Source organism: Mytilus trossulus, chromosome 4 (assembly GCF_036588685.1).
Source record: "Mytilus trossulus isolate FHL-02 chromosome 4, PNRI_Mtr1.1.1.hap1, whole genome shotgun sequence".
Classification (NCBI taxonomy): domain Eukaryota; kingdom Metazoa; phylum Mollusca; class Bivalvia; order Mytilida; family Mytilidae; genus Mytilus; species Mytilus trossulus.
This window is the reverse complement of record NC_086376.1, coordinates 39,026,395-39,042,239: the sequence shown is the minus strand read 5'-3', so window position 1 is coordinate 39,042,239 and position 15,845 is coordinate 39,026,395. Positions and strand designations below refer to the sequence as shown.

Genomic DNA, 15,845 nt, shown 5'->3' with positions numbered 1-15,845 from the left:
GTCTATGGCAATTGGTACTCTTTTATCTAGACAGTTCATGAATATTCTCAAGCAAATTAAGCTGTTTAAATACTAGTCTAAAAATGTGAAAAACTTCAGTCCCAAATGAGTTTGTTTTATACAGATTTTACTGTCCATCTCTGATAAAGCTGACAAAAACTGACTATGTATCTTGCTAATCAAATAAAGGCGAGCCCTGTAAACTATTTTTTGACTTTTTCAAAAGTCCCTTTCTTCTGAAGAAAAACACACCATATTTTTCTCTGTGTAGTGACATATCAATTTACTCAATGTACTTAACAATAAGCCAGTTTTAAAGTTGTCTTCTTTACTTCTTCAAAACTATATACCTTATAGTCTAAACAAGTATCTTCACAGAAGACTTAAATTTTCCCCAAAAAATCTCAGTCATTCTCAACCAAAAGAATTCAAGATACTGCCCAAGTTCCAAATAGTACCTGACTTTCTTGGCGGTATTTCTGGTCTCAAATTTCCTAGCATCATCCTCACTCCATGAATCAGAATCAGACAGATGTCCGGTCTTTGGTCTTCCTGCAGATTTTGTCTTCCCAGGTCTACCAGAACGTCTACCCTTTACTGCTCTTCTAGCTGGTCTGTAGAAATATACATCTCTCAAATTATTCAATAATAAAATAGAAATTGTATTAATTATATACTGACGAACAATACTCTGATCAATTCACTATTGATAATGTAAAAACAATAACTTATTAAATTTTCTAAATACATTTTAAAAAAAGCTATAATTCTGACCAATCATTAGTTTACAATAGTTTATGTCTTAGATATTGATTGTTTTTATCTAGCCATTGTAGAACTTCATGGTTTTTTTCACAACATGCAATGCAGAGATCTAGATTACCCCTGAAGGTTACAGTTAATCAATACTACTCACCTATGCTGAACAGCTTTTGGAGGATGATAATCTTCACTTCCACTACTGCTTTCATTACTACCACCACTCTCATTCCAATCACCAGAACTTTAAATTACACGAAAACATAAATTATTTCAAAGAAGTTTGTTCCTGTTCCTCATTTTTGTTGAGGAAGCTAGAGTACCTTGAGAGAAACACTGACCTTTGTTAAGAAACTTACTCCCCTACTCAATTACCATCTGAGTCAAACGCACCTGCCATAATTAGTATTTAAACTCACAACCTCAGTGTTGACAAGATTGGACATTGTTTAAAAAAAACCACTTAAAATTTTAAGAGAGAAAGCACTTATCATACTTATTAATCATCAGATTTTTTACCTGGGGTTGCTCAAATATTTAATTTTATCTTTACATTAATTTTCATCAGTTAAGTTTCTGTTGATCTTATCAACTCCTACTCACAACATTTCACTAAAAGTATCTTCAAAATATTAATGGTTTATCGCTATTTTGTGCATTTTTCCTTTGATCTTTTTTTTTGTGATAATTTTTCATTTCATGCTACTCCCTTGAGATGGAAAATTATCGCTAGAAACTAAGGAGGCATGTGGCATTGCTAATGAAATTGACATGAAATTGACATCGTCTCCATAGGTAAAATAGCGATAAACAGATTATCGTTGGTCATCTCAACTCAATTGTTTTTCTCGCTTTTATCGGCTTAAGTTAGAATATCAATCTCGTTGACATGATCACTGATAATCTATAAATATCTGATACATTTGTAATGCAAAAATAATCTATTCTTTCATGTACAAATTATTGCTACTACAAATTTCCACTTATCAACTGGTTTTTTTTAAAAAGATTTGTGCGTTTCTGAAAAGCTTAAATTTCAAATGAATTTGTTTGCATATATGTTTCTCTTGATATATTTCAAAACTTTGTTCTTTGTTTTACAGCAATTAGAAGTTATATGTACTAGCACACATATTTTAAGGAGATACTGCAATATCTAAAACTTACTTTTTCCTCCTTCTCCCTTTCCGGCTTCTAGGTTCACTATCCTCATCAGAGTCCTGTAATGAAAGTACTTTTTATTAATATCATTCAGGACTTTATATCAGAATCGAAAGGATATTTATTGGGTGAGTGTACATATACAAAACTCCAATAAAATTATATGTGGAAAAAAATCAATATAAAAAAGTAACTTTCATTTGTCTGAAACATCTTGACAGATGCTGAAAGGGCTTTAGGAGGAACTTATGTTTACACATTACAGAATTATCATGAACAGGCTATTGCATTTACTTATGTGTTCCTAAAGTTTGTAGCATTTCCAATATACACTATTTGCATGGCCTAATAAAGTTTTAAAATTTCACCTTATTTCAAATTAACAGATAAAGGTTAACAAGGAACATCCCCTTTTCACAAAAGTATGCACTGCTTAAACCCAGTTTTGTGTACATATAACAATCTGCGCTGTCTGCCCACTAGTCTGATGACCAAGACTAATAAATTGTTATATAGTTTTGTTCAGCCACTTAACAAAACTTTAAAATTTGGTCATTAAACTAGACGATGGAAAAGGTTTTGGTGCCAGTCTGCACAGTTTGGACCAATAAGAAAAATGTCTGAATATTGGTCTCCGGACTAGTAGTTGAAAAAGCTTTTGGTGCAGACTGTGGTGCAGACTGGTGTTTTTTTTATTGGTTTGTCTATTATTTGACCATTGATAAAAATATAATATTTGAAATATTTATATAGTAGTCAACTTTTTTTCATATGAATCAAAAGTCTACAGTATTTACTATCTTAAAAACCACTTCGCCATAGCTGCCTTAAAATGTTCTGAAAAATAAACTTTGACCATACCTGTGCATTGTAACGCACTGGTTCCTGTCTTGCTCTACCAGATCTGCGTAGACCAAACAAATCAGGATTTTCTCTTAAAATCTAAATAGGTAAAAAGTTTTTAAAAAACATGAAAGAATGCCAAATAAACAGCTTTTAAAAATACAATAAATATTCAAAGCCAGTTTTATTAAGTTAAGCAAGTAGTTCAAATTTATTTGCAGTTCACTAATCACATTTCAATGTATCGAAAGCAGTTTTTCTATTCAAATAAAGTCTTTTTTAACTTTTGGGTTATTTTGTTTCATAAAAGTTCTCCAAGAGGATTATTTATAAATTGTCTTTGCATTATTGTATTAAAGTTATTGACCATGTTATCAATATTTTATCTATTTCCAATTAACATAAACAAGAATTTTTGCAAGCGGCGTTGCCTGTTTAAATGCTTGAAGAAAGATATGACAACATACCAGCAAACATTAAGCCAACTTGCCTATTAGTCTTTGCATTGAATTCATAACTCTGGAGAAACAATAAACAGCACTTTCAATATATCATGAGATATATATGATGTTATTAACATTCTGTCTAATCTTTTTATATCATAAACCTGTAGTTTTATTACTTCAAAGCCAATTTTGGACAAATAATTTTGTCTTTCAAAACATCTTTCTTGTTTTTAAAAGATTAATCAAATGTGAGCAGATTTACAATACTGTAAATTCTAGGAAATAAGTTGTGTCTTACTAGCTTATAGACAACCCACTTTAAACAGCCTTTGGATTTAGAAATTAAGAATAAGAAATGAATAGAACCCTAAATGCCAAACTAATAGTACAGATCACATGAAAAATAAAATGTTATTATAAAATTGGTTAGTCATATCAGGCGTTTAGGAGCTTACGAAAAAAAAAAAAATTTTTGTTAGAACTCACAACTTGCCAACAAGGCTTTGTACATGTACTTTGTAACTTACTTCTTTCAGTTCAGTATTACTCTGTCGCTGGGGCCTTCCTCTTTTCCCAGGACTACTCTGCTGAGAGTCTGTATCGTAAGGCATAGGGACATCTGGTCTATTATTATGACCATTGTGATTGTCTGATTCACTCTCAGATTTGGAATTACTCTCAGAACTACTTCCTGATTCAGATGAGGAGCCAGATTTACTGGACCCAGATCCAGATTCTGATCCTGATTCACTTTAAAAAAAATAATAGATAAAACAATATGGAATCAGTAACATCATTTGTGTTGAATTTGCTTGTTAACCCAAGTTCATATCATTAAATTAATCTTTATGTGTCAATTGAATCACTCAAATCTCTCAGCATTTGCAAGTCTGCATTTGGCTATATTTATTTGGTTCTTTTCATTTATACCAGCTCTTCATAGTTTGTATCAGATTCTTTATTCTCAAATATTTTTTTATGACATCACGGGTGACAATAATTGTCATATTGTGGATATGTGCATCTAGTTCAATAAAATAGGTACAGTAAATGTTGTAGTGTTATTTTATATACATTTTTGAAGTTTCAGTGGTAGAGAGAAGAAACCAGACAACATATGGCTACTTCTAAAAAATCATTGAACCATTTCAGTTAATTAAATGCCAGTAAATTACCTAGAATTGTTTCCAGACCCAGAAGCACTTTTTTCTTCTCCTGACTCTGAGCTGTAAGTCAGCTTTGAACTTTTATCAGGTCTTCCAAACAACGGTTTACTAAAGTCATCATCAAGATCACCCTACAAAATATCAGAACATTATAATTCACAAGAGTGCACACACTGAAATGTCTCCCCTTCTTTACTAATAATTGATATTATGTTGATAGACCTAAATATAAAGCTTTATTACAACTGTCACATTAACTCAACATTAACCAAGAAAACGAAACATTGATCAATGAACCATGAAAACGAGACCAAGGTCATATGAAACATGCCAGGCAAACATGTACAGCTAACAAATCTACAATACAACAAATATAGTTGACTTATTGCTTATAAATTAAGAAAAACAGACCAAAACACGAACACTTAACACTTTATAGCAATGGACCGTGAAAATGAGGTCACGGTCAAATAAAACCTGCATAACAGACATATAGATAATAAAATATTTCAGTACACCAAATATAGTTGACTTAATGCATAAAGTATTAGAAAAATAGACCAAAACTCAAAAACTTAACTTTGACCATTAAACCATGATAACGAGGTCAAGGTCAGATGACACCTGTCAGCTAGACATGTACACCTTACAATCATTTCATACACTAAATATAGTAGACCTATTGCATATAATATAAGAAAAACAGACCAAAACACAAAAACTTAACTATAACCACTGAACCATGAAAATGAGGTCAAGGTCAGATGACACCTGCCAGTTAGACAAGTACACCTTACAGTCCTTCCATACACCAAATATACTAGACCCATAGCTTATAGTATCTGAGATATGGACTTGACCACCAAAACTTAACCTTGTTCACTGATCCATGAATTGAGGTCGAGGTCAAGTGAAAACTGTCTGATGGGCATGAGGACCTTGCAAGGTATGCACATACCAAATATAGTTATCCAATTACTTATAATAAGAGAGAATTTAACATTACAAAAATTCTTAACTTTTTTTCAAGTATTAACTGAACCATGAAATGAGGTCAAGGACATTGGACATGTGACTGACGATAGTTCGTAATTTGAGGCATCTATGTACAAAGTATGAAGCATCCAGGTCTTCTACCTTCTAAAATATAAAGCTTTTAAGAAGTTAGCTAACACTGCCGCCGCCGAATCGCTATCCCTATCAGTGGCGTAGCCAGGGTTGGAACGATGTGGATGTGCACATATTTTTTGAGACCTTTTATGCAGAATGGTTTTTTTTATTTAAGCACATGTACATGTACTCCCCCAGAACCCGACACTTGTTAGATTTTTGTTTAAATGTTTAAATTCAAAATACCCAACAATTCATATATTGATATTTTCAACTGACTTTTATTGTTTCCTCAAAACTACAATCATTTAATTCAAAAATATTTGATGTAAAAGTTTCCCACCCAATCTTATATTTGACATATCAAAAACGGACCCCATTTTAGCGGCACTTTTGTCAGTGATATTGTTGGCTTTTGTCAAAACTACCTCTACCCTTTTTTATTGGGAAAATATGTGTAATTTTCATCAAATTGGGAAATTTAGAATAAAACATGAACTTGACTGAAACTTCAACTTACTTACCCCCTTTGAAATAAGACCCCTTTTTGTCAGTAAGGATACATAAATAGACCCTAAAATACTGCACATATAGTCATTTCAGGCATGCCAGATGTATTAATGAGTGTTTTTCAGTTTGTTATCATGCCCACTTACTACTGAGACTGCACTGTTTGTGAAAAAAGTTGTCTTGTTGGGAATAATTTTAAGCCAAATTTTTTTCAAATTGGGATTCTTCTCTAGGGAAAAAAGCCTTTATTCTCCACTAATATAAGGCAAGCAATAGCACTGACTTCTGTATAATAGAGGAACTTCGGAATATAGGAACTGAAGTGACTCCCCTTTCAACTTTTGATTTTTGATTTTTTGATTACTTAGCTAAACGCGTTGCAGGAGACATAAAAATACCGGGCATCTGATCGTCCAGTCTTGTAAGCACTCTCATGTGTACAATTCTTGCCTAGCTTTTTATGTTGGGGCTAGTACATGTAAGGTCAGACTTCATGTGATATGGTTTGCTTTGTAAACATTGCAATGCAAATTAACTTCCTTTTTGACAAGCTGCTTTTTGACTGGTAACAATTATCATACGTTGAACCTATTCTTCAAACACATAAACTCCATGCTCATAAAACCATATGCCGTGCTTAGAACAACGAACTGATCATTTTTGCCCATGCTTGAAGATTTTCTGAGAAAGTGTTCCCTGTTGTAGAGATACAAATGTAGATGTAATAAAAATTACATGCAGTCCTTTTATTTTTTACAGTAAATGTGTATCCCTGCAACAATCTTAGCCATGACAGAAATATCTGAATAAAAGGGTGAAAGTTACCTAAGCTCATAGGTACATTCTCACTCACAAGTCAAAAATAAAATGACATTATTGCAAAAAAAGAATAAAATAAACAGACAAACATCTGTTAAATGACACAACGTAGAAAACCGAAGCCTGAGCAACACCAACCCCACCAAAAACTTTGGGTGATCTCTAGTTATCTGTACCTAACTTAACAGTAAACATAAATTTCTGACACAGAATGAATGCATTTATGTGGTCTTGAAATTTGACATTTAACTGTGTATAATTATAATCCAATATTCATTTAATATTCATATTAATATGGTTAGATTCATCATATCAAAGAACCCAAAAAAATCTATTTTGACGAAATCAAGCCAAGTTCAATTTAGGACCCTTTGGACATCAATGTGGACCAATTCGATACCTTTGACTTAAATCCAAATTCAAACTACACCATTTGATTGAGGTATCTCAAAACACCTTTTGTTCATTTTTTGTTAATTTCAAACAAGGTCAAATTTTAGATCCCATTTGGACCAAATTGTAAAGGGGACCCTAAATTTAAATTCAACTGGTATATACAGTTAGAATCAGATTCAGCGTACCAGAGAATCCCATTAAATTAAATTTGTAACAAATATAGAATATAAAATGCTCCACAGGGCTCAGTATGATATGACCCCAGAGGTCGAACCCTATGGCAAGTATGGGAACAACATTCAAGCTTGATACATCTCTGAATTTGGATTGTGATTAAATATTTGACACAGCATAGGTATACGCAGAATGAATGTGGTCTTATTAGAATTCAAAAATTTTAAATTGGGCATTTACCTTTTATGGTCTAATAACAAAAATCTAAATACATGGATAGATTCAGCAAATAAAAGAATTTTAATGAAATCAAATAATGTTCAATTTTGGACCCTTTAGACCTCAATGTGGACCAATTTGATAGCAGACACAAATATCAAAAATCTAAATACATGGTAAGATTTGGCATATCAAAGAATCCCATTTATTCAATTTTTGTTGAAAAATACAAACAAAAAAGTTAAATTTTTTACCCCCGATTTGGACCAACTTGTACTACATGTAGTAATTTTTGGCCCTTTATAGCTTATTGTTCAGTGTGATCCAATGCTCTGTGTAGAAGGCCATACATTGACTTATAATGGTTTACTTTTATAAATTGTTATTTGGACGGAGAGTTGTCTCATTGGCACTTACACCACATCTTCCTATATCTATAATAAACAAGAATGTGTCCCAAGTACACGGATGCCCCACTCGCACTATCATTTTCCATGTTCAATGGACTGTGAAATTGGGTAGAAAATCTAATTTGGCATTAAAATTAGAAAAATCATACCATATGGAACATGTGTACTTAAAAGTTTCAAGTTGTTAGGTCTTCAACTTCATCAAAAACTACCTTGACCAAAAACTTTAACCTGAAACTTGCACTTTCATTTTCTATGTTCAGTGGACCGTGAAATTGGGGTCAAAAGTCTAAATTGGCTTTAAAATTAAAAAGATGATATCATAAGCAACAAGTGTACTAAGTTTCAAATTAATTGGACTTAAACTTCATCAAAAACTTTCTCGACCAAAAACTTTAACATGGGGCGGGACGAATGAACATTCTATGTTCAGTGGACCGTGAAATTGGGGTCAAATGTCTGATTTGGCTTTAAAATTAGAAAGATGATATCATAAGCAACAAGTGTACTAAGTTTCAAATTGATTGGACTTAAACTTCATCAAAAACTACCTGGACCAAAAAATTTAACCTGGAGCGGGACGAACGAACGGACGAACAGACGGAGGCACAGACCAGAAAACATAATGCCCCTGTACTATCATAGGTGGGGCATAAAAATATAAGTACATGTTTAGATTCAGCATATCAAAGATCTCAAAGAATTCAATTTTTGTTAAAAAACAAGAATGTGTCCTCAGTACAAGAATTCCCCACTCGCACTATCATTTTCTATGTTCAGTGGACCGTGACATTGGGATAAAAACTCTAATTTGGCATTAAAATTAGAAAGGTCATATCATAGGGAACATGTGTACTAAGTTTGAAGTTGATTGGACTTCAACTTCATCAAAAACTACCTTGACCAAAAACTTTAACCCGAAGCGGGACAGACGGATGAACGGATGGACGCACAGACCAGAAAACATAATGCCCCTCTTCTATCGTAGGTGGGGCATAAAAATCAAACAAAGTTCAATTATTGACCCTTTGGACCTTAATCGAGACTAATTTGAAAAGAGGACCAAAAATTAAGAATCTAAATACAGGGTTTGATTCAGCATATCAAAGAACACCAATAATTCAATTTTTGATGAAATCAAACCAAGTTTAATTTTGGACCCTTTTGGCCCCTTATTCCTAAACTGCAAGGACCAAAAACCCCAAAATCAATCCCAACCTTCCTTTAGTGGTTAAAAACATTGTGTTCAAATTTTATTGATTTCTTTGAAGATGCTGTGATACCAATTTCAACCAAAAGTTTTTGAATTTTTGCAGTTGTAGAAAAATTGGACCCAAAATCTAAATATATCCTTAGATTCAGCATATTTTAAAACAATTTAACATGATAAAGGAACCCAAGAATTAAGTACTTTGAATTGCACCATATTGAATTACTGCAGCTGGTAGTCAACAGGCATTAGTAAGATTTAAGACCCCATTTAGAATTTAGTTGTAAACTGTGCTAAAAATTGCATTCATCCAAATAGTCTTCCTTTTTGATTCCATCCTACATATGACTTGTTGGTCACTGATAATTTTAAATCGTAGTTAACCTTTGCTTTACCAATGAATCAACACCAAATGCATTCCCAGTAATATTCAATTGACATTAAAAGAAGAGAGTTCCAGGATAACAGGAATATGGATCAATTTCTTTTTGTTAATTCATCATTACAGCAAGTTCGACCAAAGGGATCAATGTTTGTCCTCCATGTGCCAGGAACCTGGATTATAGACTAATTGAAAATAGCAAACTAATAAGAGATTACAGATAACAAACACAAACGCATTTTTATAGTTTCCTGAAATGGTCCATCTATGACAAGTTTTGAATTGAAGGCTTAAGGTGCTCCAACACATTTTTACAGTGTTTTATAATGAGCATTGAACTGACTTCAATATATTGCATTATGGTAAGACAAAAATGTTACAAGGGGATATTACTCTAGAATGGTAAAGATGATGCCACTAGTATCATTACTTATACAGAAAGAGACCAACACTCCTCTCAGTCACCTAAGTTTCATGGAAAATGCTGATGACATTTTTCCACATTAGAAATGAAATCTAAAATTTATAAAAATCAAAAGTGAGCTTTCCTAAACAGATGTGAACAAATAAACACGAGTTTGATATGAAAATTGGTTAAAATCATTGCAAGAAATTGTTCTTTCAATATTTAAGTTTTAAATATAACATGTAGACAACAGATGGACAGACAATGGTATCCTAATTACCCTGTCCTGTAATTAGCTTATGAAAACTCAATCCACAATGTACATCAAACGGGTTTTTCAATCCAAATTGCCAAAAGAATACATTTGGGCTGAATGTTTTTTGTACTTAATAAACTAATAAAGTTCACTTAAATTAATGTAGATTAAACTTATCAAGATATATTTTTCATGCAGTCAAAATTCATTTAAAGTCATTGGTGAGTAAATTGAAGCAGCATATATATACAAGTTGTGAAAAATATTTATTCAAATTATAGAAAGGCTTATGAAACAGTTATCAATGCATGAACAGTAGAACTGGCTTCTTAAATACGATAAAAACATAGTGTACAATCTAGGGTTTATATTCAGACCATCTGGATGAGAGCCAATAAGCTGATACATGTGATGTAGCTTGATGTTTATATAGAGGTCAATTTTGAGAGAATCAATAACCCAATTGACAATATTTTGACTTCAAGTACATGTAGGCTTTCAGGATTTAATGTATAATGTGTCTATCTTGGAACATCAAATAATAAGGACTTAATTTTCCAGTTTAAGGAATTAGAAATATCAAAACTTTCATAAACTGAATGTTGAAAATTGCCAACATTTGTAATTTGTTAGTCCAAGTAAAAACATTCAAACAAATAATATAACTTCAACAAATGGGTGCTAACATTCATTCATACATTTAGCGAGGAAACATTCAGATAAGTGAATCTTTATAAACTTGAACCAGATATCATGCCCAATACATATTTTTTTTTATTTCTGTATATCTATAGCAGACTAAAGTTATCATAGTAAATATCAGCATTAACTTGTGAAGTTGAACAGGAAGTTTATTTCAACATCTAAATTAAATACTGACATGGTTGATAGGTGGTGCTGAAAAGATTCTTAATCCATAAAGAAATTATAATATTTATCAATATGAACATGCAGTTTTGTTATGCCTTTACTTATCTACATTGGCTAGAGGTACATGTATATGGGAGGGTCGAGATCTCATTAACATGTTTAACCCCGCCGCATGTTTGCACCTGTCCCAAGTTAGAAGCCTCTGGCCTTTGTTAGTCTTGTATTTTTTTATTTTTTGTTTATTGTGTACAATTTGGAGTGTAGTATGGCGTTCATTATCACTGAACTAGTTAAGGGGCCAGCCGAGGGAATTTCTAGCTACATTGAAGACCTGTTGGTGACCTTCTGCTGTTGTTGTCTCTTTGACACATTCCTCATTTCCATTCTCAATTTAAGTATTTGGTAATTACAATGTATATCTGCATGTGTCAACAAGTATAGATTTTTTTAAAGTTTTCTTCTGATAAAATATCCCCCAGCTGTGAACCATATATGAACCTTAGAAGCAAGTGACCAAACCAGCCAAAAAAGTTCACATGGTGACGATCTGGCAGATATTTTACAATAACCACATGTCAAAACTGATATTGTGTTTATTGTTTTATTACTGGTCTTTTTCTCCCTCCACAAGAGTTTCACAATTGAAGAACATCAGCTTGAAAATGTATCCTCACACATTGTGACATCACAGATAAATTTCTGATCAAACATTTTGTTTTTGCCAATATTGTTTGCTAAGTCAAGTCTTAAAGCAGTAAAAGAAAAAAGAAAATGATATAAGGTGATGATTATTGTAATTTCTGTCTATTCAAACAATGTTGATTATTATGTAGTTTGCAGGATCTTTAAAATATTAAATATCTGGACTGTCATTCAAGCACATACCTGTAAGAAATATTCATGACCTGAAAAACATGTTACATTTTGTACTTGTCTTGTAGTTTAACCATGGAGAGTATTTGACATTTGTGGTATACACGTATATAAATGTATGTCATCATAATGCAGAGTATGTTGATCTCGTACATTTGGGCACTTTTAATGCATTTTTTTAGATACAGGTACATGTGGATTTTGACAAATTGTCCTCACGCAATGACAACGGGATTTTTCACAATGGTCATGTTGTATATTTATCATTCAGCTTTTTTCTCAACATGCAATACAGAGTTTTCCATGAAATACATTACAAATCGCAAGATGGAATGGAAATTAAAATGGCCAAAAAAAAAGGTTGCTTTTTGATTATCCATTTATCATACCCTTCATGTGGAATTGTGAGGACCAAAATGGATAATATATTATTCAACATAAACTTTGTGTTTGTGATGCATTAAATAAATGCAAGACAGCTCTTGAACTGAAAACGGTAAAGGAAAAAAGTGTCCTCATTAAAAGTAGAAAAGAGCTTACTATATTTGCATACAATTACATTAGTGAAGTGGCAAAGGGTCTCTTTATGATTATCTGGTGTACAATTTTGGATAATGTATTCAAAGTCCAAGATAACCCAAAGAAGGTGTATTTGGGCATGTACATCATTGAAAAATATGTGAAAGAATCCCCCTTTTTGTTATTAATTGTTATTGTTGAAAGGTATTTGATGTAAACCGTGATTTAAAACAAAGGAGTCATTGATATAACAAAATCTATGTAGGAGAGCATGTTGACCACCAACAGAAGTATTATAAATAATGGTTTCACTACCAGATTGCTCAGATTTTTTTCAAAGTCCAAAAAACAAGTCAAATTTGCAAAAATGGGTCCCAAATAAAAGTTGGAAAATTCAAGGGTAAATGAAGGTTACAAGTGCATAGAACACATTAAAAAGGAAATTACAATGGTTCAAGCTTTATTTCGTATATATTTTGCTTCTGAAGCTTTGCCTGCTGTCTAAGCGAAGTGTCTGAACTGCATCAGAAAACTTTACAAGTCGGTGAATTTTGGTCCAGTTATCCAATAAAAATTTAAAAAAGGCATTATTTAACAAGTTTGATTCCACAAATATACAACTGAAACATTTTAATAAACAAAATAATCTTAAATAAGATCATTATAAGCAAAGTTCCAAGAAAAATTCAAACTCCCGAACAAAGACAAAATTTCACCAAGATGGCGGCGAAAATTTACAAGGACGGCATCGTGTACTGTAGCAAGTTAAATCAACACAAATATACGGGCAGTATTCACAATAAATATAATCTAAAACAATAATTTTGATCAAAATATTTTCAGTGACCAACCTTATCCATTTCACGTGTTCATTGTGTATAAACAATGGGAGCGATGTCTAAGCTGATCTGACTTTCAACCATGTAAAAATTCCTTTCTGATCACGTGATTATAACCACGTCACTGTATATTTGTAAATGAAGGAACATATTTTAACAAAATCCAGCTCGGAGACTATAATTCTTGAAAGCTATGGTGCAGTTATATAGAGTATCCAACGTTCACTTTTTTGCACTATTAAGAATATTTGGAATTCTGCATACATGTGCCCATAAACATCTTAGTTTTGTAATAAATGAAGAATAGATTGTAATCAAATTTGTAGAATTTTGAAAACATTAAGTTTAAAAAATATTGTTTAGTTCCTATTCATCAAAGCACTTCTAGATAGTGTTTATTTTCTATGTCACTCATCCAGTCCAAATACAGTGTCGTCAGACGTATTCAATATGGCTGCCGCCTGCGGAGTGCCCGAGTACAGAGGATTGTGGGTAAGAACAAGCCATTGCAATTTTGCGTTTCAGATGTTTATGATAGGACAAGAAAGCGTTTTTGCTTTGGTTAACATTGAAAACGAGACTTTTGAAACATTGTATACCAAGTGGTAAAACTCGACCAAACTCTTTTTCAGATCATTGTCATCAAGCCATCAAAAGTGGGTTTTTTTAAGTAAAAATTAGGATTAAATGATATGTGAAACATTTTTATTATTCATGAACCAGTACAAACAATTAACAAATAAAACAATAGAAAAAACATTGAATATCAACCATAAGTCGAAAAGTAGACTATGAAAATGCATTTTTTGTCAACATAACTTTTAAGTATTTTTGGTTAAGGTATACATAATCAAACAAAAAAGTAAAGAATTATGGTCAATATGAAAAATGTTTCTAAGTGCAATAGATGGTGTCATAATCAACAAGGCCAGACATTAGTTTCTATTTTTCAAGTAAATTGGGAAGTGCCTTTTTGTTAAACCCAACTAATCAGGGGGAAATACTAAAGATGGAAAAAGTTTTATTCCCACAGACAATGTTCAATCTCCCCAAAAAGAAAGAGCTCCCGGATGATGATTAATCATACATACCACAATTGACCTCTAAAATATAAATCCTATGATGTTTGTCCATGTTTTATGGCATTGCCTAGTTGAATAATTTGCGGGCTTTGCAACAATCATAAAGTTCACCGTATTAAAATTCAACAGTGAGCATTCACAATTGGAAGCATTCCCTTGTATCCATAATTGGATAATTGCTGATTCTCACAACAAATCTAGTAAGGTTTTCTTCATTCCATCATCGTCCGTGTACGCTAATTCAATCCGCCAACCATTGCATCTTGATAATGGGTACAACGTCGATGAAAACAAACGCATAATAGCGTTAGCGCCGTATTAACCACGTCAACGACAGAAACGTTCCAGAACGAATTACTTGCGGAAGCTAAAAACTTTTATCGTTAATATGTATGGTAAAAATCCGACGGCGTTTGTAACTAAGTTCAAATCGAAATATCAAGTTATCGATTTAAATAAAATATCGATAATCAGAATACGTAAACTTATCGATATTTTCGCTTCTAACGATTATCGTAAAAATTATCATTTTAGCGCAAATGCGCAATTTATGCAAACAACAAATCGATATGACAAATGTAAAATATTCTGTTGTGTTCTAGACGTATTGTCCCAATTTTAAAGACTTACATTACATTCTTGAATTTATCCCCAAAGTCACCCGTTATATTAAAATCGCGCAGCAACGCTAACGATAAAGGAAAGATTTAAATTCAATAAAAAACAACTTTTTTTTCTTCTAATATTTGTAAACTTTTGAATAAACTGTTTCATAAAATATGGATTGGTCCATAAAATAAAATTTTGCATGTTCTTGTTTTACCAGTGAAAATGATAAATGTATGTTATCGAATTCAATATGTTTTCTATCTACTATTATATACGTTTACAGGGGAAATCAGATTTTATTTTTATCATCCGATACATACGTTTTTATCGATTCTCCGACGAGGTCAAACACACGTGTGACATATTCTTTTAAAAATTTGGTGTTTGTGATGAATGATTTTATAAAATTCTTGAAAGTAACGCATCCGAGTAAATACAATTATCGAAATTAAAATAATCATTGGCAACTTGCCAACGTCGGACATTTGATATCTCGACAACATAGTCATAAAATTATACCGACGCCATTTATTTATAAATTATCACCGCCAACATTTCCAGCGAATAATGTCGAATAAAATTAGTAAAAATCTTCTTTTCTCTCTGCTAACTTCCAACTTCAGACGATTAAAATGATGATGTAGGAAAAAGGTATCTCTGGATCAGCATAACAAAATCAACAACACTTCGCTTTGCCTTGGCCTTAGAGATCACTGAATTAATTAGAACAGTGACCATCCACGACCAAGGACAAATCTTCAGATTCCTGGACGTTGATATTCATTG

General features: G+C 32.4%; 1 protein-coding gene across 2 annotated transcripts in view; it reads right to left on the bottom strand.

Moving 5' to 3' along the window:
- LOC134715272 (chromodomain-helicase-DNA-binding protein 1-like) overlaps nucleotides 1-13,837 on the bottom strand; it is a 48,226-nt gene extending 34,389 nt beyond the window's left edge. For both annotated transcript variants that reach the window (XM_063577351.1, XM_063577352.1), the window contains exons 1-7: nucleotides 13,381-13,837; nucleotides 4,385-4,506; nucleotides 3,737-3,959; nucleotides 2,782-2,862; nucleotides 1,927-1,979; nucleotides 917-1,003; nucleotides 459-614 (exon numbers count right to left, since the gene is read on the bottom strand). In XM_063577351.1, the coding sequence (XP_063433421.1) occupies nucleotides 459-614; nucleotides 917-1,003; nucleotides 1,927-1,979; nucleotides 2,782-2,862; nucleotides 3,737-3,959; nucleotides 4,385-4,506; nucleotides 13,381-13,389 (731 nt within the window). In that variant the 5' untranslated portion in view covers nucleotides 13,390-13,837. The remainder of the gene's footprint in view (nucleotides 1-458; nucleotides 615-916; nucleotides 1,004-1,926; nucleotides 1,980-2,781; nucleotides 2,863-3,736; nucleotides 3,960-4,384; nucleotides 4,507-13,380) is intronic.
- Nucleotides 13,838-15,845: the final 2,008 nt, after the last annotated feature.